The 24,351-nt window shown below is 41.2% G+C and overlaps 2 protein-coding genes across 5 annotated transcripts in view; both read right to left on the reverse strand.

Moving 5' to 3' along the window:
- Positions 1-67: 67 nt before the first annotated feature.
- psmb10 (proteasome 20S subunit beta 10) lies at positions 68-4,561 on the reverse strand. Its single transcript, XM_048229220.1, has 8 exons — positions 4,260-4,561; positions 4,042-4,135; positions 3,842-3,939; positions 1,992-2,132; positions 1,533-1,648; positions 1,001-1,059; positions 743-894; positions 68-294 (listed from the first exon to the last, which is right to left on the reverse strand). The coding sequence occupies exons 1-8, from the start codon at positions 4,322-4,324 to the stop codon at positions 183-185; spliced, it is 837 nt and encodes a 278-aa protein (XP_048085177.1). The 5' UTR covers positions 4,325-4,561; the 3' UTR covers positions 68-182.
- A 4,107-nt stretch (positions 4,562-8,668) lies between these two features.
- Positions 8,669-24,351, reverse strand: part of LOC125285019 (tenascin) — a 33,294-nt gene continuing 17,611 nt past the window's right edge. For 2 of the 4 annotated variants that reach the window (XM_048229200.1, XM_048229201.1), the window contains exons 5-18: positions 23,673-23,826; positions 21,878-22,147; positions 18,347-20,785; positions 16,629-16,751; positions 15,619-15,762; positions 14,550-14,669; positions 13,224-13,373; positions 12,357-12,499; positions 11,888-12,020; positions 11,257-11,408; positions 10,794-10,890; positions 10,111-10,269; positions 9,569-9,729; positions 8,669-9,089 (exon numbers count right to left, since the gene is read on the reverse strand). In XM_048229200.1, coding sequence (XP_048085157.1) covers positions 8,991-9,089; positions 9,569-9,729; positions 10,111-10,269; positions 10,794-10,890; positions 11,257-11,408; positions 11,888-12,020; positions 12,357-12,499; positions 13,224-13,373; positions 14,550-14,669; positions 15,619-15,762; positions 16,629-16,751; positions 18,347-20,785; positions 21,878-22,147; positions 23,673-23,826 — 4,344 coding nt within the window. In that variant the 3' untranslated portion in view covers positions 8,669-8,990. The remainder of the gene's footprint in view (positions 9,090-9,568; positions 9,730-10,110; positions 10,270-10,793; positions 10,891-11,256; positions 11,409-11,887; positions 12,021-12,356; positions 12,500-13,223; positions 13,374-14,549; positions 14,670-15,618; positions 15,763-16,628; positions 16,752-18,346; positions 20,786-21,877; positions 22,148-23,672; positions 23,827-24,351) is intronic. The other 2 variants (XM_048229202.1, XM_048229203.1) reach the window with 2 other exon arrangements.

The following is a 24,351-nucleotide window of genomic DNA, read 5'->3' on the forward strand; positions in this document are numbered from 1 at the left end:
TATTAAGTCTTATATTGCACTCTATCAATATAATTTTCTGTCTATATAACAACACAGGACAGTGATGTGAAATGGCATAACTTTATTTCAAAATGAATTGTGATGTCAAATGTCCACAAATGAATATCTTGGCATTACTGGTTATTTGTATTTTTTCCTGTATGTAAAGCTCATTGCATGCTTCACTGAGTCTCCATCAACTGGACTGCCTCATCAACAACATCGAGTGGGATTGGAGTCACAGTTTTGGACAGAACAGCTGTAGTCCCAGGCTTGTATCTGTAATTACCTTCCCTGTAAGCAAAACAAATATATGCATCATCAATACTGTAGGTGTTCTTTGTAATATGAACTTGAATGTGTCTGCTTGAATGTGTCTCATATATTTCAATGTAAGCATTTACTTCTCCCAGGTTAGTTGCAAACAGTACTGATTCCCCTAACACCAAACACTACTGCTTCCATCAGTAAGGAATAGCAAATCAAAAAGAGACGGGTGATGGAGAAGAGAGAGAAGAGAAGGGAACAAATGGCAAAGGACAGAAAGTAATGAAAGAAAGAGAAGAGAAGACAAGGCAGAGAAACAATGCCTTTAACTTTTAAAGGAAAAGAAAGCTGTACCAGAAAATGGAAAAAAATAAGAAAACAGAATTTCAGAAAACTACAATTCAGTTTGTCTGTATGACTGTCAGGTACTGCAGTATTACCAAAATCCTCTTGCAATGCCTGTGGTATTACTCACCTCTTCCCCTTCTGCGTTGGCTGATCAAACCCGCGCAGGTACTGCACTCCTTTTTCTGTTATCACACACAGGTCCACGTTACTGCCAGAGCCCAGGTCACAGAAGATCCCCGCTGCTATGGCGTCCCTCACCAGAGTCTTCGCCTCTTCCAGCTGAGTACACAGCAGGTGTGAGGAGAAGGAAGAGAGAGATGATGGGTGAGGACTAGATGGGGTGCTGATTTCTTCTCAATAACGACATGTGACAAACTGTGCTTACCTCCAAGTTTGCCTTGTAGCGATCCTCAAACACGGAGACGGCCGCGGCAGCTCCTGAGCCTTAAACAGAATGATACAGGACACAATCGCTCAGAAAACCAGTCCCTTTTTGAATACTTTCAACCAAATTTTGTCTTCATCTTGAGTTATTTTATCTGAAATATTTACAGTGAAAATGTTCCATCCAACAATCTTCACATTCAGAAGTCTATAATATCTACAGTACAGTATGTATGTTGGAGTTCGTTGACGTTTGTTGGAGCAGTGTGCAAGCTCCTTTAGTCTACACAGTCTCTTCATGACCCACGACTGCATACTTAACACTACAAGACTACACAATTGTGCAAGATTTTCTTTACTATCAGCAAAGTACAGTATAATTACACTTTAATCACATCTATGATAATTTATCCTATACAGAAAAATCATACATCTGCACTCTACCCATTTGTGCTGTCTAGAGGAGGGCAAAATTTCACAGTGCAGACTAGACTAAGATAAGCAGACATAGAAATAGGGTTGAGGGGTCCTACCCATGGTAAGGAAGGGCAGCTTGTCATATGATCCATGTGGGTAGACACTGTAGAGGTGAGCACCTGTAACGTCCACACCTCCAACAATCAGCGAGGAACCAATCTGACCCTGATACCTGCAATAGAGAAGCAAGTCACAGAGTCCAGATAGAGTTGACACAGGCTGCAATAGAGGACAACACAACATTGACACCAGCGGCAGCATTAAAATTTAGACCATACGGCCGTAATGTAAAAAATACATTGGCCCACATCGTACCACATAGTTGAATGAAAAAGATGAGTCTGGAGGAAAATATATACAATCTTTCAAATATACAAGATAATTACTACTTTGATTTATTTCTTGTTTGTTACCATGTTTATGTTTATTTAAAACATCATAACATAACAAATCATCAACATGATTCTGAAACAGCATCATTGTTAGCTGCCGGTCATCTGGTTTGAATCTCCCACCTGAACAGCATCTGTTTGAGTTGCCGAGTCACCATGGCAACCATGGGAGGACGTCCTGTGGTCAGAGTATGAAGCTCCACATTGGATGACATCATCTGCGTGGTGATATCTGCATCCGCTGCTACTCCAGCCCCACAGCAGCTGTGTACACACAGACAAACATCAGATTTTTTATCTTCAAACAAAAAATATGTAAATCATTATGATGTAACTATAATTACAGCAATCTAAGTATGCTAGGGGGCAGAGGGTATTCTAATTGAGTTCCTCCTTCTCTGCTCATACAACTCAAAAAAGTACTGGTCGGATTTACATCACAGTTTCATTCAAGGTACAGCCAAATCGTATCCTTCAACATAATGATTTAAATGCTGGGATTTTATTCTGTCTATGAGTTTGCCGGTTTCTGTGTGAGTGTGTGTGTGTCTGTGTGAGTATGTGTGTGTGTGTTTGCCGGTTTCTCTCTTTCTCTCTCTCTCTCTGTGTGTGTGTGTGTGTGTGAAATCACTGCGATTTTTTAATTACAGTGCATGAAAATGCACTGTTCTGTTATCCAAAGTCTTCTTCTTCTTCTTCTTCTTCTTCCCACCAAATTTCTGCGTCTAATTCAGCTTTAACCGTTTAACGTAGAAACTTCGTTCAAACTTTGTAACGTAGGTCTTGAAAAGGAAACTTGAGGAATGTATTTTTCACTTTTGTAAACTTTATACTTTTTGAGATATTAATAAAAAAACAAGCTTATTTTCCCCCATAGACTTTGTATGGGGACTATGACATCATAATGGGCTAATTAATTTGATTTGCACCTGTATCAACTTCCAGCTGCTCAACTAGGTCCCATCAAAAAGCTAGTTAAACTGATTGCACCTGTATCAACTGCTTTCTGCTCAATTAGGCCAACTCTCTCTGTGTATCTCCATTCTACAAGGATATAAGGCATATTCCATCCAACTTTCTATCCATTCATCCTCTTCAAACCATTCACTCATCTACCCATTAAACTATCCCATCAACATCCATTAAACAATCTGCCTATCAACATCCACTCAACTTTCTGTCTACAGTATCAACATCCATTACACTATCTATATTTAACTTTTAAACTATATACTCTGTCTCAGGCTTTAAACATACAATCTGGCTCTACAGATCCTGTTCAACTATTTCATCTGCCCAGAACTGTTTCAAAATAAATGTCCTCACTACAATAATTCAGTTTTAAATAATTTAACTATTTAAACTACTCAACTATTTAACTGTTAAGCCATTTCAACTGTCAGTTGTTATCAACTATGACTTCTGCCAACTGTTATCAAATAAAAGTTTGTTTTGCATTTTATGTTAATATACAGTATGTTTATATTTTTTCATGCACTGGTAATTTCCTCGAAATTACATTTTCTAGTTTTAAAATAAAAGATCTGTAATTTTACTCCCCATGCTGAAAGAGTTATTTCTCCTGTAGTTCAATTGTTCAATTGGTCAATTGCTCTGCCAGCATTGCTCTGCCAGCACTTGGTCATGGGATTAACCCCCTGGAAGCAAATTGATAATCTACTGCAAATATAAGAAGCTGCATTTCATCAGCTTTGCAGTCCCCTAGCCTACAACACAGCTTTTTCTATGCTGAAGCTTAGTTTGGGTAAAAGTAAAACCAACAACATTGTTCTGTTTGAATAAAGATGTTTTGTAGAAAAATTGCTCATGATTCATCTAAATAGTTTCTATGAGATTTGTGCTCAAGAAGTGTATAACCTAACCTAGTTGTGTTGGAGGTGGAAATGTGTTCTTATATCTTTCACTGCAATAGAAACAACCTCGGATACACAAAGGGTCTCATCATCACTTACTAAATCTTCTCAGCAATGTAGTGTATCTTCATACAGTTCTTATCAGCCACGACCATATCATCTGTTGCTCTTGTGTCTGCTCCCAGGATTACCCCATCCTAAGGTATAAAATGTGAGACAGAGATCGAATAAGTCTACATATTATTTATCTCTATATAATCAAGAGAGTAATAATAACAATGTAAGTGTGTATAGGCTACCTTGAAAACGAGTCCTGCAATGGTGGTACCTGTTTTTCGTGCCTTTGGAGCGCTGAAGCCCTGCTCAGCCAAGTTCTGTTCCAACACAGCATTTCTGCATAACATTTTATTCAGTCATTAATTTCTAATGCATGGAATACAAATTAGGCTACAACAAGGGAAAACACATAGAAATCCACTAGAATATAATCAGTTTAACGATTTATACGTTCACTCACCGGCGTGTATTCTCAAAGGAAAAGCCACTCTTTGGTGGAACACAAGGCCGCGTTGTGTTTAGCATCGTTCAAATAACCAACCAAAATTTCAACTTCAACTTAAATGTTTTAAGACGGATGCTACAGTAGCCTATATGAAAGTGATAGGCCTATAGGCTACTGCGGACTCTCTGTGTTTTAAAGTCTTCTTTATCGTTTTGATAGATATGTGGATGACCAGAATGTGTCAGCATAATAGCATGTTTGAGACGTGATCTCTTTCACTTTCTGTTTTCACACAATACGTCGCACGAATCAAATTTATACAGGAAGTGTGATATCGAATAGTCACAAAGAGATAGTGTCATTTCATCTAGGGTAGCCTACTTTTGGTCATTTGAGGTCGGATAGCCTATGGTTAACTCTTTAAATGAAAGAACGGGTCAATAAAATAAGAATGATGTAGCTGTAGGATACAACAGGTTACACTGACCAATGGAACCAGTCAGTGTTTTACAAATGCAGGATAGGCTACAATATTAAACAGCAGCCTAGCGCATCTTGTCAAAACACGCCTACAATCCGATATTTTAGGCTACAGTGCAAAGACACGGACTGCAATGCGCGACCCTTGCATTGCCTTGTTATTTCTACAATATGGGCTAAACATTAATTTTAGTTATATAGGCTGGGCTTCTTGTTGTCTGTCGCTGGTATGACAAGTATCACCACAAAGATTTTGACTAGACTTTTTACAGTAGCCTGTAGACAAAGATGTTTTTTTCGCTGACTGTTCTGCCTAAGCCCACTAGGGGTAGCCCAAGGTAGAGCATCGCCCGTGGCATAGTATTATGCCCCTCAGCCTCTGTTGATCCCAACCATCTACCCTTTCATGATCTCTGTCCAGTTTTCAGAGACATGGAGAAAGCCATAAGACCTCTCACACTTGTTTTATATATATATATATATATACGTATATATTGTGACATCTGTATTCCAGTGCGGACTACTTTGTCATAATCTGGTGCGTGCCCTAAATAATGTGCTGTGGAAGCAATCAAAATACTTTCCTACTCTGGCCGTGGTCCCACTTCGTAACTGCTGTTGATATGAAGTCGTAAGAGCAATTCCCATTCTCTTAGTAAATATGACAAACTCTTTTGCCGAGGTAAGTAATCTGCAACCCCTGACAGATCCAAATGCCTTATCGGCTCACCCAGATCTTTCAAATCTATGATCCCTAGTATGCTTATGGGCCTTTGTCCCTATCTGAGAACCCGTAATGAGTCTAGTTATAGCTATAACATCCCAGTAACATACATGCAATGGAGTGCAGATCTATGGTCTATGGGACTCTATGGTCCTAAATTCTCACCACTGAGGGACTGTAGGAACAGGATATGGTACTGAATAAGAGTTCTAGCAGACGGTAGGAGTGCTCAGTCAGAGATTTGTAAGAGTTTGTCTGAAGGATAAAGGTCTTTAGGGGAACTTAAAGAAAGAACACAAGAGTCTGTGGTGGGTTTTTGAGATGAACAGTAGGCTACATGTGAACAGAAGTGTCTTTGTGAATAATGCTGGGTTGCTTGCCACTGATTTACAAGGTGTCTAGAGAACCAAGCCACAATTTACACATAGAAAATGGAAAGGACATTAACTTATGGAGATAAGTTTCCCTCTCTATGAATTTGTAATAAAAAAGTATAGAAGAAAGAACATTTTCCAACACAAAAAAATAATTGCTTTATTTTTCATTTTGAGTCTGAAAATACTACATGAGCATACAGTATGTAATAAAATAAAATAGAAAATCCATAGTAAATACAAAACACAATATCAACATACTGACTTTAAAAAAGAACAAATGTTAGATGTTTTGCATCCTTATACCCCTTAAATGCGATGGATATACAAGTAATACATTTAACTGATCTCTTTCTCTTTTCTCAGTAAACTGAATCAGTGTGTTCCTGCCACAACCAATAGACCTGAGGTTCTCACAACCCTCCTCTCTCCCTCTGTTGTTCTGGAGAATACAAACACTGCATGCATTCTTAGGAATTTAGCCAGAGCAGGTACAGTAAACTCTTGTCAGTATTTTTTTGTAAGGTACTGTGGTTAGCATGAGGATGATGGTGATGATAATGATAATGTGTTTGGAGTCTGTGACTTTTTAAAAAAAAAATCTCTCATTTGATATGTGTATGTATGTGTGTGTGTGTGTGTTGTTTTGGGTCTCCTTCACTTTGAACTTCAGTGAGTGTGTGTATGTATGTAAGTCCCGTAATATTGGAAGGTAATAGTAATACAAGGAGTTACTGCCCACTGGAGTCTTGGTCATATCCCACATCGCATCTAAAAATATTAACACACTCCTCGTGCATGCACATTTGATAGAATGATGATAGATTTCTGGTTTTGGTAGAATAGTGGTCCCCTAAAGAGTGTTATGTTGGGAGCAACAAATGAATGAACGAACACTAGAACATTCAACCAGTAATCATAGAGATTACTACATATAGTGGAATTTATTTACACAGGGTAAACAAAAAGCCCATAAAAACAAGACTGTTTCAAATACATTCATGAAAATAAAAATAAAGAGACATTTTTCCTTGCATCGTCGAAAGGCAATTTAAGATGTTCAACTTGTTTTTGTGTCTGAATGATCTTTCTTTCCCTTGCTTAGATATCAGCAAAAATAAGCTAACCCACCACATAGGCTTTCCCCGAATTGGAGGATTAAGGCAACAAAACTCTCCACACTTCAGACCATGTCTATTTTCTTATTTTTTTATAATAATATTTCTCAGGATACAGACAAAAGAGCTCAGGCACCTGAACTCAGTACAAAGCTCAGAAGAAAAAAATAAAGCACCAGTCAACTTAAAACACGTCCACCAAAAAAAAAAAAAAAAAAACTCACATAGCATAGTAAATATTTCCATCATCGTCAGGGAAAACCATGTGTATACTGTCAGTGGTAGTGAATGTGACTACAATTTGACCAGAGGTTTCAACCTCCCTAGAGAAGTGTAGAAACTGTATCATAAACTATAGTAGTAAAATACATTTTCTGTATCTTGTGTTTAAAAAAGTAATAATTGCCTTGTCTCTTTGTGTTTATATGGATGTATCTGTGTGTGTGTGCGTCGCGTGCGTCGTGCATGTGCGTGCATGTGTGTTGTGTGTGTGTGTGTGTGTGTGTGTGTGTGTCTGTGTGTAGCATATGCAAGCTGTGTTTTTTGTTGTAGAGTTGTCTCTGGTTTGTCTCTCTGTCCTGTTCTTAACCCTGAGAAGGAGGTCTGAAGGAGGTTGGGCCATTTTCATCTCATGAAGGGGATGGAGTATTCTTTGCCCTTCCATGTGGGTCCAGATCACACCCTAAGAAAGAGAAGCACAAGGGTCAGAGTCTGACTCACTGTGCTGCGTCAATAAGATATCACAGGCCAAATTGCAGCCCGCTGGTGACTGGTTTCTTCCAGGAATAAAGTCTCAAGTTATTTCCACATAGATTGAGGCTGAATTGGGAAGGATGTAAGCTCTGATATGAAGTGGACAGAGTAGATCCAGTCAAAACAAGTCCACTTCTGGTCACTATCTATTGATGAGTTAAGTATATATTCTCAGTCAGGCTTCGTTACTTCTGAACCTTTAACTGACTTTTATAGGGTGTGTTTGTATGGTATGTGTGTGTGTGCATATGTGTAAGATTGCATTTGCGTCATTTCTCTGAGTGAGTGAAGTGTGTATGTATGTAAGTCCCGTGAATATTGGAAGGTAATAGTAATACAAGGGAGTTACTGCCCACTGGAGTCTTGGTCATATCCCACATCGCATCTAAAAATATTAACACACTCCTCGTGCATGCACATTTGATAGAATGATGATAGATTTCTGGTTTTGGTAGAATAGTGGTCCCCTAAAGAGTGTTATGTTGGGAGCAACAAATGAATGAACGAACACTAGAACATTCAACCAGTAATCATAGAGATTACTACATATAGTGGAATTTATTTACACAGGGTAAACAAAAAGCCCATAAAAACAAGACTGTTTCAAATACATTCATGAAAATAAAAATAAAGAGACATTTTTCCTTGCATCGTCGAAAGGCAATTTTAAGATGTTCAACTTGTTTTGTGTCTGAATGATCTTTCTTCCCTTGCTTAGATATCAGCAAAAATAAGCTAACCCACCACATAGGCTTTCCCAATTGGAGGATTAAGGCAACAAAACTCTCCACACTTCAGACCATGTCTATTTTCTTATTTTTTTATAATAATATTTCTCAGGATACAGACAAAAGAGCTCAGGCACCTGAACTCAGTACAAAGCTCAGAAGAAAAAAATAAAGCACCAGTCAACTTAAAACCGTCCAAAAAAAAACTCACATAGCATAGTAAATATTTCCATCATCGTCAGGGAAAAACCATGTGTATACTGTCAGTGGTAGTGAATGTGACTACAATTTGACCAGAGGTTTCAACCTCCCTAGAGAAGTGTAGAAACTGTATCATAAACTATAGTAGTAAAATACATTTTCTGTATCTTGTGTTTAAAAAAGTAATAATTGCCTTGTCTCTTTGTGTTTATATGGATGTATCTGTGTGTGTGTGTGTGCGTGCGTGCGTGCGTGCATGTGTGTGCGTGTGTGTGTGTGTGTGTGTGTGTGTGTGTGTCTGTGTGTAGCATATGCAAGCTGTGTTTTTTGTTGTAGAGTTGTCTCTGGTTTGTCTCTCTGTCCTGTTCTTAACCCTGAGAAGGAGGTCTGAAGGAGGTTGGACGCATTTTCATCTCGACGAAGGGGATGGAGTATTCTTTGCCCTTCCATGTCGTCCAGATCACACCCTAAGAAAGAGAAGCACAAGGGTCAGAGTCTGACTCACTGTGCTGCGTCAATAAGATATCACAGGCCAAATTGCAGCCCGCTAGTGACTGGTTTCTTCAGGAATAAAGTCTCAAGTTATTTCCACATAGATTGAGGCTGAATTGGGAAGGATGTAAGCTCTGATATGAAGTGGACAGAGTAGATCCAGTCAAAAACAAGTCCACTTCTGGTCACTATCTATTGATGAGTTAAGTATATATTCTCAGTCAGGCTTCGTTACTTCTGAACCTTTAACTGACCTTTATGGCGTGTGTTTGTATGAGTATGTGTGTGTGTGCATATGTGTAAGATTGCATTTGCGTGCGTTTGCGCACAGTGAGTGAGTGTGTGTGTGTGTTTGCGCACATATGTGTGTGTGTGTGTGTGTGTGTGTGTGTGTGTGTGTGTGTGTGTGTGTGTGTTTATTTCTCTTCCCCCTCTAGATAAGCCCCCTCTTTACCTGGTGATTTTTGATTGTGCCGTAGAGGCCATTGAGGTTGGCCTCATGGCAGTTCCTGTACCACCAGCCTCCTCTGTAGGATATGGCGCAGACACGGATGTCGGAGAGGTCTCGGTCTCGGGTGGAGAACACACGGCCATTGTGGTACGTCATAGAGTCACCTTTCAGGAGAATGGAAGACAAGTGTGTGGATGCAGTGAAGAAAAGGGGAGACATGAATACACAGGAGAGGGAGCAAAATGGTGGTGTTAAAAGTTTATGAGAATTTAGACTATTAAAATAGAAAGATCTGGTTTTCTGAATCAAATGCTAAAAATGTCAAGATGTGTAATTCTATAATTCTGTGAATTCTAGGGGACTTGGATATTTTATATAGAGGGTTTGTACATTTCTTTAGATTTTTCAGGTCCAGAAAAAAACCCTTTAAAGGTAATGACAAGCTGTAAAATAATATTGGGAAATACTTTTAAACGTTTACGTTTTGACAGTGAAAGTTAATTTCAAGTTTAATGAGTGGAAAGCAAAGCCTAATCAAGACCCACCTGCATTGCCAGTGTAACCAGACACCCTGAGTGTGTATGTCTTCCCTTGGCCAATGGAGAATGATGAGTATTTGGCAAAGACGGACTCGCCCTCGGCACGCATGTCTACCCGCAAGCTCATCGGTTTCATTTTGGTCATGTTATGAAGTAGATCATTACCTGAGAAGTGAGAGATAGACAGGGAAAGAGTAAGATAGATATAGAGAGAGAAAGAGCGTGAGAGTTACTCTATCCAAAAGAGAGAGGAGAGTGTTCAAATGGCTCTGTCTTTACTCTCTTGTTAACTAGAGTCATTAATTACTTGAATACTGTGACAAATGACTAATGTGTTTCACTGAATTCAAACTATCTGAGAGTGTGGCTGTGTTGGCAGTAAGACCCAAACAAAAACGGCGCAGGACACAAAAGTGTGATTAGCTTTACAAATTTGTTTGACAGCCTTTTAATATGTTGAACATTTTCAATCTACAAGGGCTGTCTGCTTTGTTTCATCTCGCACATAGCTGACAACCTCTTTGTGGAAAAACAGCTATCATTAAAGCTTTATCCTTCATTACTGCCCTGACATTTAAGCTTTTATGACATTAGCCCGAACGGCTTCTGTTTAAAATAGGACTGGCGTCCCCCTGTGGAGTGGATCAGATCAGAACAAAAACAAACGCAGCGTGACGCATGACTCATACCCATCCAGAACTCTTCACTCGGGTCGCCAAATCCGCTGCGGTAGTCTTTCCAGCCCCTGTAGAAGTTCACCTTGCCATTCACTCTTCTCTGGAAAAGCTGTGAATGCATGCACACATGCACACACACACACACACACACACACGCACACACACACACACACACACACACACACACACACACACACACACACACACACACACACTTAAACAGCCGTCACTCACAAAGTGGACTGTATTTAATAACTTTGCTAACAAACTGGTTATATAACTGCCGTGTGAACTGATATATGGCAATAAGCAAAATCTCACTTTTTTTAACAGCCACGACATTTTGCATTTGCACTTGTCCATGACAAATAATCTGTTTTTTATTCCCTGATTATCTGAGAGAGGCCACTGCAAACATTAACTGAAGGGACTGAAGGGACTCCAGAGCTTGTGAATCGAGGCGGACGGCTCTTACCGTCCAGCCGCCTCCGTCCGTCTCCATGTCGCAATAAGCGGAGACTGGCTCGGAGTCCGGGCCGTTGGGGAAGATCTCGACCAGGCCGGACTCGTGCGCGCCGTTCAGAAGCTCCTGGGAACAATCAGTCGGGTACGGGAACCGGAGACTTCCTGACAACCAAACACGAGGACAATAAAAAGGAGAAAGAGACACAGAGAAGCAGAGACCCAAAGAGCTGAAGGACACGTGGAAGGAGCAGAGAAACAGACAGGGATGGAACTCAAATGGGAACCCTCAGTTTTCCACATGCTCCTAGGCCAAGAAAGTATAGCTCCTTTTACTTTTCTGTACATTTATACAGTAGCCTATGTTTGCATATGGCTTGCATACAGTAGGTAAGTCACAGGTGTATATGCATAGCCGGTATGTACATGTGTGTATGTATGTGTATGTACAGTATATGTCTGTATTCCTTTATGGTGAATAACACTCTTGGTGGCATAACATAACTTTTTCTCAGATGTGTTTAAAAACAAAACAAGAAAAAAAAACATTTTAGGCAGGACAGCTGATATCTAAATAGATATGGCCTCGATCTGGCATGACCAAAGGTTAACGCTCCCACGCTGCGTTGGTGTTCGGTCCTCACCTGTGGTGAACTCAGTGGTGATGGCCTCCGTGTAAACTCCTCCTATCTCTGCCTGTAGCCGCACTATGTACTTGGCGCCTGGCCTCAACCGCACCAACCTGTGATCATTGAGGTCTGGGCCCACAAACGCATCCTGTTTACAGAGGGGAAACACAGAAAGCACACAAAAACTCACTGATTACGTCATTTACACCAGAAGGGCACGTGAAGAGCGCAGACCCCCACCAATGCCAAATGGCATATCTCGCAGCATCGAACTAAATCTGCAGAGCTGCCCAGAGAGTGCTCCAACGTTTGCTAGGTTCTTCCTTGTCACGTTTCATGAAGAGATTTTTTATTAAGTAGAGTCGATATCAGTACAATACAGTAAACTCAGTGCAAAAGATATGCTTTTTATACAGTACTTAACATACAATGTTATATTTACTCACTGACTGAAGTACTAATGAATGATAATACCGTTACTCACTTGAAAGGCCTGGCCCTCTATGGCGTACTGTAACTTGTAGCCTGAGGCCTTGGAAGAGGGTGGTTTCCATTTCAACACAGCCGAACGTGGGGTGACCTGACTGGCTGTCAGGTCCTTCGGTCCATCTCCTACCCGTCCAGAACCTGTCAGAGAAACACATACGGTAGCATTTTTATCAGGTATTTATATCATCAGCCATGCACTTGAAGCTGACTTTTTCGTGAAAAACAAGACAGAATAACTGCATCAGCAAAGTCGTTTATTGATGTGTCAGCTAACTAAAAGAACTACAAGTAGGAGAAGCAATCTGAATGAAAAGAATGATAATAGATACAAAATACCCAATGCTGGGACTACTTCTATAATATATGATCACATTGGATCAATATGCTTATGATATATGGCATTTTAGTAATCGTGCTTTGGTAGTGTTTTTATAGGTTGTGTAGGCTCTTTAAAAGACGAGTCTTAAACAGGAAGGAACAGAGACCCACACTCAAAACCCAGGGACAGCCACTTATCTTTACAGGTCTGTTTTATTACACAGACCAAATAAAACGTCCATCCAACAAAAACAAAAGTGGTCTTCCCCTTTTCATTTTGAGCATGGCTTTCCATTCCTTCCTGTTCTATGACATATAACCATAACATGGATCTTGTGTGGTGCTGATGCTGAGCCTATGGACCCTTTCAACAAGGTAAACAAAAACAATGCTTGAACGTTCTATTTGGGCCCCAATCTACTTCCTCTGCATTAAGATAACATATGGAATGTTAAAAAGGAAGTCTTGTGGGGCCAACTATGATGCTGATAATGGAACTCTCTTGAAAGGGTCCATATGTCTGCTGTGTGACTGACTGACTGACCCCCGGTGGTGGTAAAGACAGTGGTCGCTCCATCGCTCTTGCGGTTGCCAAGGTGACTGGTGATTGTGACGCTGTAGTCTGTGGAAGTATCCAGTCCGGTCAGCTGTTGGGCCGCGGCGTTCCCGGACACCGAGATGGTCACATCTGGCCCTGAGAGATGATTAGAGATAAAACAACACTGGAGTCAGTCCGTGGGACACAGCTCAGTCTTATAATAGACCCTTTCAACAAGAAAAACAAAAACAATGCTTGAACGATCTATTTTGTTCCCAATCTACTTCCGCTTCATTAAGAGAAAATGCGGGAACAACTATGATGCTGATAATGCAACTCTCTTGAAATGGTCAATAACAGACACTGTGAAATCTCTTCCTTTGGCAAGCTTTGTCAGATGGATGAATAAATACTGGGCCTGAGAGTCGTATATAAGTGAAATAGAAGTTCTTGGGTCTTTGTCTGGGCTCTCTGAGTACCATAGTTGGTTTATGTATGCCCTTGAGATGATTTTCAGTCTCAGGCCTGTCATGGATTGACAACGCAAACAGTGAAATAACTGACAGTGCCTTTAACAGCTGGGCAGCTTAACAAGCAGAGCTGTAAGATCTTTCCTCAAGTGATTTAGACACTAATTGCGTCAGGGCCTGCCGGGGGTGACCATGTAAGCACCCAGGACAGCAGGCAGTGGTGGGCAGTTTTACAAGCAGGACTGCATAATGTCCTCTCTGGTGATTTAAACACTGATTGCAGTGCATATTTGAAAAGCATTGTCTGTGTGTTAACATGTCAACAAGTATTGAGTGAAAACAACAGTGTCAACGTCAAAGTGTTTTTGGTTTTGTCCAAAGTTTTTGGCATGTGTATGGAGTTCTGAAACGTGTCCAATATGAATAAAAATGTTAGTATAAAGAGGCAAAAGGCATTTTTAAAAACTTGGGATGACCTCTAGTTACATAAATCCAGAAAAACTATAAATCAGTCATTTCATGTCTATAGAGAAAATTATTAGTTCATTAATTATGATGGATTTTCAAGAAATAATCCAAGAATCATGTATATCCAGTGTCACTCAGTCATGTAATGAGAAGAGAAACCTTGTAGAATTCATCACCCCTAAACCAACATATCCTCAAACTGATGCAAATCGCAGAGGTCCATGAGAGAGTGGGAGAGAGGGGAGAGAGAGAAAGACAGAGAATGAACGAGAGCAGAGAGGAAGAGAGAGGGGGAATAGCTTTGGCACACAGAGCAGGGTCCGACGGCACACTAAGCGCTCCCTCAAGATGTTTTCCGATTTGTGGATGTCCGCCACCAGCGCTCGGCTCTCACCTTTCTCTGAGCCGTACACAATGACGTAGTTGTCTACGGCTGCCAGCGCCGGTCTCCACAGCAACAGGGCCCTGGAGTCCGTGATGTTAATGGCATGGAGGTCTGTGGGTGGGTCTGGCACTGTCAGAGAGTTGTGAGGACCACATTTGGAGGGGTGGGCAGGAGAAAAAGAAACATATACACCGATGATTAATATATTGTTTTATTGTATGTGTGTGTGTGTGTGTGTGTGTGTTTTGTTTTGACAACACTAAAAACACACACTGCCTTTTGGAAAGCCCACCAATAAAGCTTGTTGGGCACAAAAGATGCACAAGAGACAAATACATGGAGAGAGAGAGAGAGAGAGAGAGAGAGAGAGAGAGAGAGAGAGAGAGAGAGAGAGAGAGAGAGAGATAGAGAGAGAGAGGAGAGAGAAAGAATGAACAAGAAAGGGAGAGCATGAGAGGATGAGAGAGCAGGGAGGAGTGTCATCATGGTGAGCAACACACCAGCATGAAAATCTGTCAATATGTTTTGGCCTCTACGGAGGAGCGGAACACGAGCCAAAACAAAGCAGTTTGAAATTGGAATTGAAAGGGGACCGGGGAGCCCTTTGAGAAAATATAAAAATGCTACAAACTTTTCCAGACCCTGCACCTGCTAAACCAATTATGCGTGCAGAGGACCTGCTATAAAAGGCTTCAAAAAAGAGAATATCTACATGAAAGAGAAATAAAATAACATGCCTTCAACAATATGAACAAAATAACACATGGTTGGATTTTTAAAATCCTCACATAAAAGTGTGAAAAATTAGCAAGGGCATGAAGGAAAGGCATGATATGGGGAAACCGTACAAATCGACAAATCGACCTATCAATCCCTTTTTCAATATCAGATGAACCACCTCTAAGGATTAATTGAAAGGTGGTGTCACTAAATCAAACACATTTATCACACAAGCATGCACATGCACACACACGCACACGCACACGCACACGCACACGCACACACACCTCTACTGTATATTGCAAAACAAACAAAATATTCTTTAAAACAAACAAAAGCGGAAGCTACATAAACTTACGTGTGTGGACAGTGTCTTTGAGTGGGTCACTCTCATCTAGATTTTGCAGAGAGATGATGCTGACCTCGTAGGATGACCCTGGTGTAAGCTGAGAGAGATCTACAGTTGTGTCTGCTGCACCCACTGACACTGACACTGGTTCACCTGATGGAGAAATCAAGGTAGTTGATACAGCTTTACTTAATGGCATATTGGTAGTATTACATATTACATTTTAGCACACTGTTCCTTCTTCTGAACAGTTTCTAATTGATTTACTATTGAACCCAGATTGAACTTGAGCACCATGAAAAACAACCAATGTTTCTCCTAGATAGATAGACAGATAGATAGATAGATATTTTATTGAAATTCAAGAAAAAAAATATTTAGCCAATAAAGAAGGGATCATGGCCATCTGTATGTGAACCTAAATCATAAACACAACACAGACTGGAGCTCTGTTACTGGCTCTTCCATCTCATCCATCATTTTCATAAATTGAGACACTCTGTGAGATACAGAGAAATTATGCATACCACCTTAAAAAAAAAACACCAAATGTAGAGTCCAAAACACACAAATCTATACTGCATGGTATGTTTAAGGGCTGCTCTGCTACATTAGGGACCCTTCAATCTTTCAAGGCTACTCCACCCCCGTCTATTGCAATCTTGGAAACCATTAGCCCTTTCTCCTGGCACATGCATGTACTGCAAAAAAGATTAGCATTCAACATAACCCAGTGAAGTCATCTAGTTGCTTTGAGTTTGAGTTAAGTTCTAGTGTCAAGTTAAGTTATATCAATGTGTAATGTCAGGTGCTTTACACACTGAATTATGTGAAAATGTAGTGTCAAGCTAAGTTATATCAGTTTGGTGTCAAGGATATTAGACATAAAGTTGACACTCTATGTTTACGTAACTTAACTTAGTCAAAGCAGCAAAGGCGATTTGATTGGACCACTTAGTGTGTGGTGATCTTTATTTTATTAGAGTGTGTGTGGCGTGGTAGTGAGTGCTGGATCTTACCCTCGAGCGTGTGAGTGTACGTAACCTTAAAGCCAGTCACGGGGCTCCGTGGTTTGGTCCAGGACACCGACACAGTGGTGTCCGTGATGTCAGTGAACAGGAGGTTACTTGGGGGCTCGGGACCTGTGCAGAGACGGCAGGAGAGTGGATGCGTAACAGACAGATGTTAGATTCATAAAGACAAAACAAAAAGAGTCATTTCACAGTGAGACATTTCACAGACAAGACTTTCCTACTCTGAAGCTTTCACAGCTCTACACAGATAGACAAGGTATGTGTGTTTACATACAGATACAGTATAAATGAATTTACAGTAAAAAATACCTGTCTTTTGGTTTTCACCTTCCCTTTTGTTTTTAACCTGGTCATGGTTAAGATTAGTGCACATATGAGTACATGTGTATATATGTGCAAACCAGACATATATACAGTATACACAGCACAGCATATACAAGGAACCAGACATGTATCACATCTCACGGTGATGAACACAAAGGAGTATTTCACACACAGAGGACACACAAGGTACACAGAGGATGGGGATTAGGTGTTGAACTGGCCTTTTGATCCTGGAATAAAGAAATATGGAGGAAAAGAAACATGGAGGGAGGTCGAGGAAATGATGATAAAAAATAATATGTGAGAAACAAATTTATGAGTGGCTTTTTGAGTTGTGGAAAAAAGTGATGTAATAAGAGGCTAATGTAGGATACAAGCAAGAAATGAGACGGGGTGTTGGGTCGGAATAATAAAACAAAGCCTTGGGGGTTTCTGAGGGAAGACAAAATGTAAATAAACCTAAAATAGTGAAGAAGGCATTCAATTTATTAAAAAAAAAACATTCAATGTGAGCACATTTTCTTCAGGTTTAGTTGATAGGGATTCAAGGTTACGAAAGGACCTTTTTTGGCCAACCATGGTCTTACCCTGGTGAATGATGTGGGTAGCCAGTGAAGATGGCTGAACGTAAGGTTACCCTGATAGAGAGAAGATCAGACCAGCTTAGAATGAGTCAGTGAGTTAACGAGAGCCCCGTAGAAAGTTTCATGAATACAGAAATATTAGTGTGGGTATTCACAACATCTACAAATGATTTTAATCACAAATAAACAGACAGACACAAAAAGCAATGATATTTCTGATGTGTCACTGGATTTTTAGAGCGGTGATTAAAACATTAAAGCCTGATTTTTGTTTTTGTTTTTTGCCACAGATTCCTTTTCCACATTGACGACAGACAGGTGAGCTTCGCACAAAACAAGATGAAAAACAGGATGAACATGAGTTATTATTTGGTCACATGTTGCTGCTGACATTTGATTACACGGATTATTCTGTGAATTTCAATTAAAGCTTTGGTCTAACCCATGCAGGGTACCATTGCTTTAATTAAACGGAGCATGAAGCAACAAATGTTAAGATTAGCATGATTATGTACAGCAAATTAATACTCAGAGGAGCTTTTTCAATAATTCACTAAGGTGCCATGAAGTATGTGTATAATATCTAAGCATAGCACTGTCAGAAAGAGCATGAAACTATGTTAAGTCTATCCAATAATACAGTGAGATAGCTTGAAGACACTGAAATAGCGTCTGTATATTGAACAGCTTCTGAGCTCAACAAGACAGCAGTGTACTTGGCTGTATTTAACTTTGATTTACGCCATTATTATGTTAAGTGAAGGTACAAGCAGACTGTGTTGTGATGATGTGTACCTGTGTTTATAGTAACACTGTGTGTTTTCGAGCGAACTCCTGGACCCGTGCCGAACACAGAGAGGACATATTGGGTCTGTGGTTGGAGGCCCTTGAACAAGAATGACCGTGCCGACCCAGGCAAAACTTTGGTGAATGTGTCGTTAGGGGAAGCTTTAGGTGATGGCCCTGTTATGTCAGTGGAGGTTGCTGGACCCTCTGAATCACCCTCCTCTCCCTCCTCCTGTCTCTCCCTCACCCCCTCAGCCATTCGATTGTCTGGGTCTTCTCCTTTGGTGGGCCTCTTTTGAGTGACAACAAAATTTTTGAACATACCATCCGGTGCACCCCATCTTAGGGTAACTGAATGGGTGGATTCTTTCTGGACACCGACATGACTCAGTTGCTCCCCCTCTTGCCCATCAGTGGTACTGCCTTGAGTTGTGTCAGGTGACTTTGGTATTGGCTGAGCTGGGACTGTGGTGTCCGTGGTTTCGGCACTGTCAGTCTTTCCAAGAGGATGCTTCATTGGCTTGTGACCCGGTGGTAGTTGGACAACTGTGTTGTCTTTTCTTTTGTTCGTGACACCTGGCTTTGGTTTAGTGCTAGTCATTTTGAAGTCATCAGGTTGGGTATGTCCATTAATTACATTTACATCCTCTGTGTCAGTCAGAGTTTCCTCAGTTGGTTTTACACTGTCTGGAAGGGCAGTATTTTCAGCATGTGGTACAGCTACTCTGTGACTGGTCGGAGGAGGTGTAGTTTTTGTACTAGCAAGGTATACTGTTGGTGGTCGAAACGCTGTGCCGTTACGCCTTCTCCAGGTAACTCCAGGCTTTAGTTTGGTTTTAACCCCCCCATTCCCGCCATTGAAGCCAGGACGTTTAGGTGGCGTTTTTCCTGGGGGGTACCTCATTCGGTCTGCCTTCGGTTTCTCAGTACTGCTGGCTGGGACCTCCTCAGATGAAAATGGGCTGCCGGTACTGGTTTCCTCCTTGTCATGACCATTGACTTCCTTGTCGTGACCATTCTCTCCATCATCAGGATGTGATGTCATAGGGTGACCAAGTTGAGGAGGAGCTGTGGAGATTGCGCTGTGGGGTAAGGCCGGACGCACTAGTTGTGGTTTTCCAGGTCTTGTGTCATTCCTTTTTCTGAAGATCACGCCAGGTCTTTGTTTAAGGTGAGCTCTGGTCTCAGTGGTCTCTCCACTGCCTGGCTGAACAGAGGGTCCTCCATTGGGGACGCCACCATTGGGGAGGCCACCATTGGGGAGGCCACCATTGGGGAGGCCACCATTGGGGACACGATGGGGGAAAGGCCTGCGTATTGGGCCTCTGGAAGGGGTCAGAGGGGGTCCAAAATGCGGCCTGGTTCTGTTTTGGAAAGGTCCGATGCCGGGCCGACGAGTGAATTTCCCTTTGGGGAAACCAGAAGGCTTGAGTGGCTTTGATCCTCCTGTGTCAGACTCCTCACTCCTCCCAGGCTCACTCTCTGAACTTGTGACGACAATCTCGGTCCTGGATGATTCCTCTGACGCACTACTAGAAGGAGAGTCATATTCAGAAGATTCAACGGAATCGGAATATTCTGAAGATGGACTTTTTCCACTGCCCCCACTCTCGCTGGAATCAGGGAGACGTTTTACAGCTGCATCCGATCCTCTGTCCGAGGGCTGAGAGGGAGTGGACGGTGTGGATAGCGTGAGGGGGAGCCCCAGAAGCTTAGTGATTGAGATGTGGTCATTGTCATTCTCAGCACTGGTCTTACTTGCCAAGGGCGTTTTAATGAAGTCTGCATTTGGGAGAAGTCCTGGTGAAACCTCAAACACAGAGATGTGTAAATCGATGCCTTGTTCCTCAGATGAAGGGTTTTTGTGGCCCCTGTTGTGCCTCTGCAGTTCTTTGACGAGCGCATCGATTTTCTCCTCGTCAGTGGCATGCGTCATGTTTTTGATGACTGGAACTTTCGTCTTGATTGTTCCATTCAAGTGACGGTGTCCTACAATGAGCTTTGAATGACATTTTTTTCCATTCGGGTGACCAGTGGTGTTTCCAGAGACTTCTGTGGCTTGTGGTGCAGGAGCTGCTGGATCCCTTGTTTTATCAGTTGCAGATGTACCACGGCCAGGTTCCCCCTGAGACCCTTCATCCCTTGTGCCATCTGTCACGGTTGCTGATAGTGGCTCCCTGTCGCTGGTTGGTAGGTCAGGTTGAAAACTTGTCCATCTGGGTTTTCCTGGGTGTGCTCCCGGTTGCTTTGGTAGACCACCAGGGGGCACTCTCTTTGGCCCTGTACCTGGCCTCGTGGCATTGAAATGGGGGGGTCTTGGCATACCAGGCCGTCTGAATGTGCCATTTCTAACAGGTTTGGGTGGTAGCTTTTGTTTGTCGGTGTCTGTTGATACAGGCCTGGGTTTGGTTTCCGTGGTGACCATGCTTAATGTTTCACCTGGTTCTGCTGAAGGGTGATTGGAAAGAAGGGTTAAAATATTCTCTCTCTCTCTCTCTCTCATTTGCTCAGTCATTCCCTCTCACTCACTCATACTGTAGTCTATTATTCTCCACAGTAAATCTCCAGAAACAATGTGGGAAATAATAAAGCTATTAAAATATGAAAACTGAGGTTAAATATAAAGAATGATGTTGACAAAGATATGCCGACAGCCTCTATTTTCCAGCTTGCTTTCCACCTGTTTTAAACTGAGAGAAACTGTTTCATTTCCTGCTGAAAAACGGTGGAGTCATTAAACTGGACCAGCTGAAAAGATCGTCACAGGAGAAGTGGAATCTCATGTCCAGGAGTGCTGGAAAAAAAGAAGAAATCTTGGTCCCATTTGATATTAAGAGTCCTTCATATATTAAATTTGTATTATATATAGTTAGTTCAACGGCTTTAACAGCCGCTACTTTAACAGCTGCTACTGAATATAGAGTACTTAATAAATGATTATTAATTGATACATAAGAAGTTATTAATTTTGTTGTTTATCAACTAATGGTGCATTTATTGATGCTTTATAGTACTTGTTTGCATCAAAGGACGCTTAATATAGAAATGGACTAAGATAATAACAGAGAGAGAGAAAGAGCAAAGGTAAGACAAAAAAGGGAAAGAAAAAAGTGATAGCACTGCCAATCACAAACAGCAAAAGTATTTCCGCACAAAGGCCAGTCCAGTCCTGAAAGGATTTAAAAGTTTATATTATTTTTTTTTCTGTTTCTATTTGTCATCTTGTCAACACTGGTTGTCAATGCCATTCACAGATCTGATAGATTTGTTCAGCAGACCTACAACTACCGTAGGAGACTTAAAGTCTCCAGAATAACTCCAAATGCCATGTCAGTCTGCTGCTTTGCCTTGGTAGAAAAGGACATATACTGAGTTAACATCACTCCGCAATGGCATAGAACACAAAAACATCTACAGTATACTTAGTTAGAATCTTCAACATCTATTATAGATCACATAAACAGCCCATGTCTGTGATGGATCATGTCTGTGTGTTGTGCATCTTGTTTTCAGGATGATTCTGGAGAGTTCTGGACTCACCGGGAACGACCTGTATCGTGACTGGTGGACTCTGTTTTCCGTCTTTCTCTGCCACGAGAGTGACGTCGTAGGGCGTGCCCGCCACCAGGTCATCAATCTGAGCAGAGACAGAGGGCGGCAGGGCTTTCTTCTGCCTGCCCTGGTCTCCTCCATCACTGGGTACCACGCTCAAGTGATACCTGTCAATCTCCATCTGGGGTGGCTCCCATTGGATAATCGCAAATGTGGTGGATGTCTTCACCACTTCTAATTTGGTGGGAGCCGAGATCTCTACAAGGAAAAGTAACACACATCTCTGTTTGAGTGATTGATTACAAAAAGTATGAAAACGTTATCAGATTATCAGATTATGTTTGAAATACTACTGCAGTTTTAAAGACTGTCAACCATTTAGCTGCTTCAGTGATTAAACTGAGGATACAAAAGTGTTTTAATAACTCATTCCCAATATTAACTCTTACAGGAAGTCAGCACTCAACTGACAGAGCAATATAATATATAAAACTCAGAAAACACACAATACGTAATAAAAATGTACATAATGCACTAAACTGAGAGTGGATCAAGATAAAAGTGCTTGCATAAATAAATGAAAAATGTCTTTAGTCCATGTGCATCAGTATGTGTGGGATGTCACCCAAGAACTAATGTGTACCAAGGAACAATCTAGCACTAACAACAGATTACGGATCCATAAATCCTATTGCACTGCACTGTCCAAATAAACACTCAAACAGTCAAATAAACATCCTGTATTAATCATATATATCTTATTTAAAGCAATACATGATATAAACATAGCAAATCTACAATCTAAAATCAATAAAGCATTTCATTTAGAAACTTTTTGATATGTTATGTCAACAATTACCGACAGAAGTTATCACCTGATAACTGATGGCCTTCTGGTCATGTTCTTGGAATACCCGTGAATAACAGAGCACTATTATGTAAGCATGCTAGCCACTTCATTGAGATTCAGGGCCAGATGTACGCTTTTGCGCCCACTTGAGGCGTATTTTCTTCGCAACGTGCGCATAAAAACATGTCGTGATAAGTACTAAAACTTTCCTGCTTGCTAGATGTGACTATTAAATCTATCATAGCCTATGTGCACAAGTAGTTTGAGTAGAACTACTGCTCTTCGGTATTCATTATCTCCTTGCTTGTTGTCATCTCATTATATTGCATTATTTCATGATCGCTATAAGTTTGATTCCTTTTAATGTAGTCATCAGTTAACTTCATTCAATTGCGCTTGTGATTGAATTATGCATTCAGTTGTGAAAGTGTGCAAATTGCAATAGGCGGAGGAGAAAGGCGCTGATTACCTGATGAGCTACAGGTATGATAAATAACACGTAAACTGAAGATCCACTGCGTTCACTTTCTGCAGTTTGACCATGGCGCTACGTTCGCAAATGTACGTACATCTGGCCCTCAGTGTTATCACTTCATTTGAAACAGTCCTATCTTGCATTACTTTGTTATCAATTAAAAGCAGAGTCAACACAACAACATACACAATTTGAACTGCTTTAACATGTGTGTGTGTGTGTGTGTGGTTGTGTGTGTGTGTGTGTGTGTGTGTGTGTGTGTGTGTGTGTGTGTGTGAGAGAGAGAGAAAGTGAGAGAGAGAGAGATGTGTGAGTGTGTGTGTTAACCTGTGTGCATATAGTGTGTGCGCCTGTATGTATATGTGTGTGTCTGTAAAAAATACTGTACGCTTTCAATGTGCCAGTGTGTGTGTGCATGTGTGAATATGTGTGTGTATATGTGTGTGTACGCTTCTTACTCGTAGTGAACTCTGTAGTACTCTCTGTGCCAGGTTGGCCATCCTTCTCTCCTGTGATTGACACATGGTATTCCTGGCCAGGAGCCAATCCGGTTTGTGTGTAACTGGTGAGACGCCCACCCACCGATGATGTGATCTTCTGATCCCCTTCTTTCTGCAAGAGGGAAGAAGATAGGTTTCAGTCAATTGAAGCCAAAAGCCCACTCAGATGACAAAATAGTCACAAACACTACAAATGTGTTGTTTAGTCTGTTACATGTCGTCCTGATAAAAAATATCCCCATTTTTTGGTCGTTTTGGTGAAGGAAGCAGACAGTGTTAATAAATACAGAGATAAAACAAAACCATGTTCTGGGAAGACATTGGGGCACAGATTTCTCTCTAAGGATTACATAACCACAATGGCTAGTCACTAACCACAGTCTGTCATTTGCTATGGGCTGAACATCCTCACAAGATGTAAGTGCTTGTCTACTCTGTGAGAGGAAAATGTGAAATGGCACATTTAATTTATTACCCGCCGTGCCGTCACAGGACATCCGACACACACACTAAGACACCAGGGAACACACCAGTGCTAGGCCTTGACACTGACGGTGATGTTTATTAAGAGTGTAGTGTAACGTCCCCGTACAAACAAACACACACACACACACACACACACCATGACAACAGGGGG

The sequence above is a fragment of the Alosa alosa genome, chromosome 20 (genome assembly GCF_017589495.1).
Source record: "Alosa alosa isolate M-15738 ecotype Scorff River chromosome 20, AALO_Geno_1.1, whole genome shotgun sequence".
In the NCBI taxonomy this organism is placed as follows: domain Eukaryota; kingdom Metazoa; phylum Chordata; class Actinopteri; order Clupeiformes; family Clupeidae; genus Alosa; species Alosa alosa.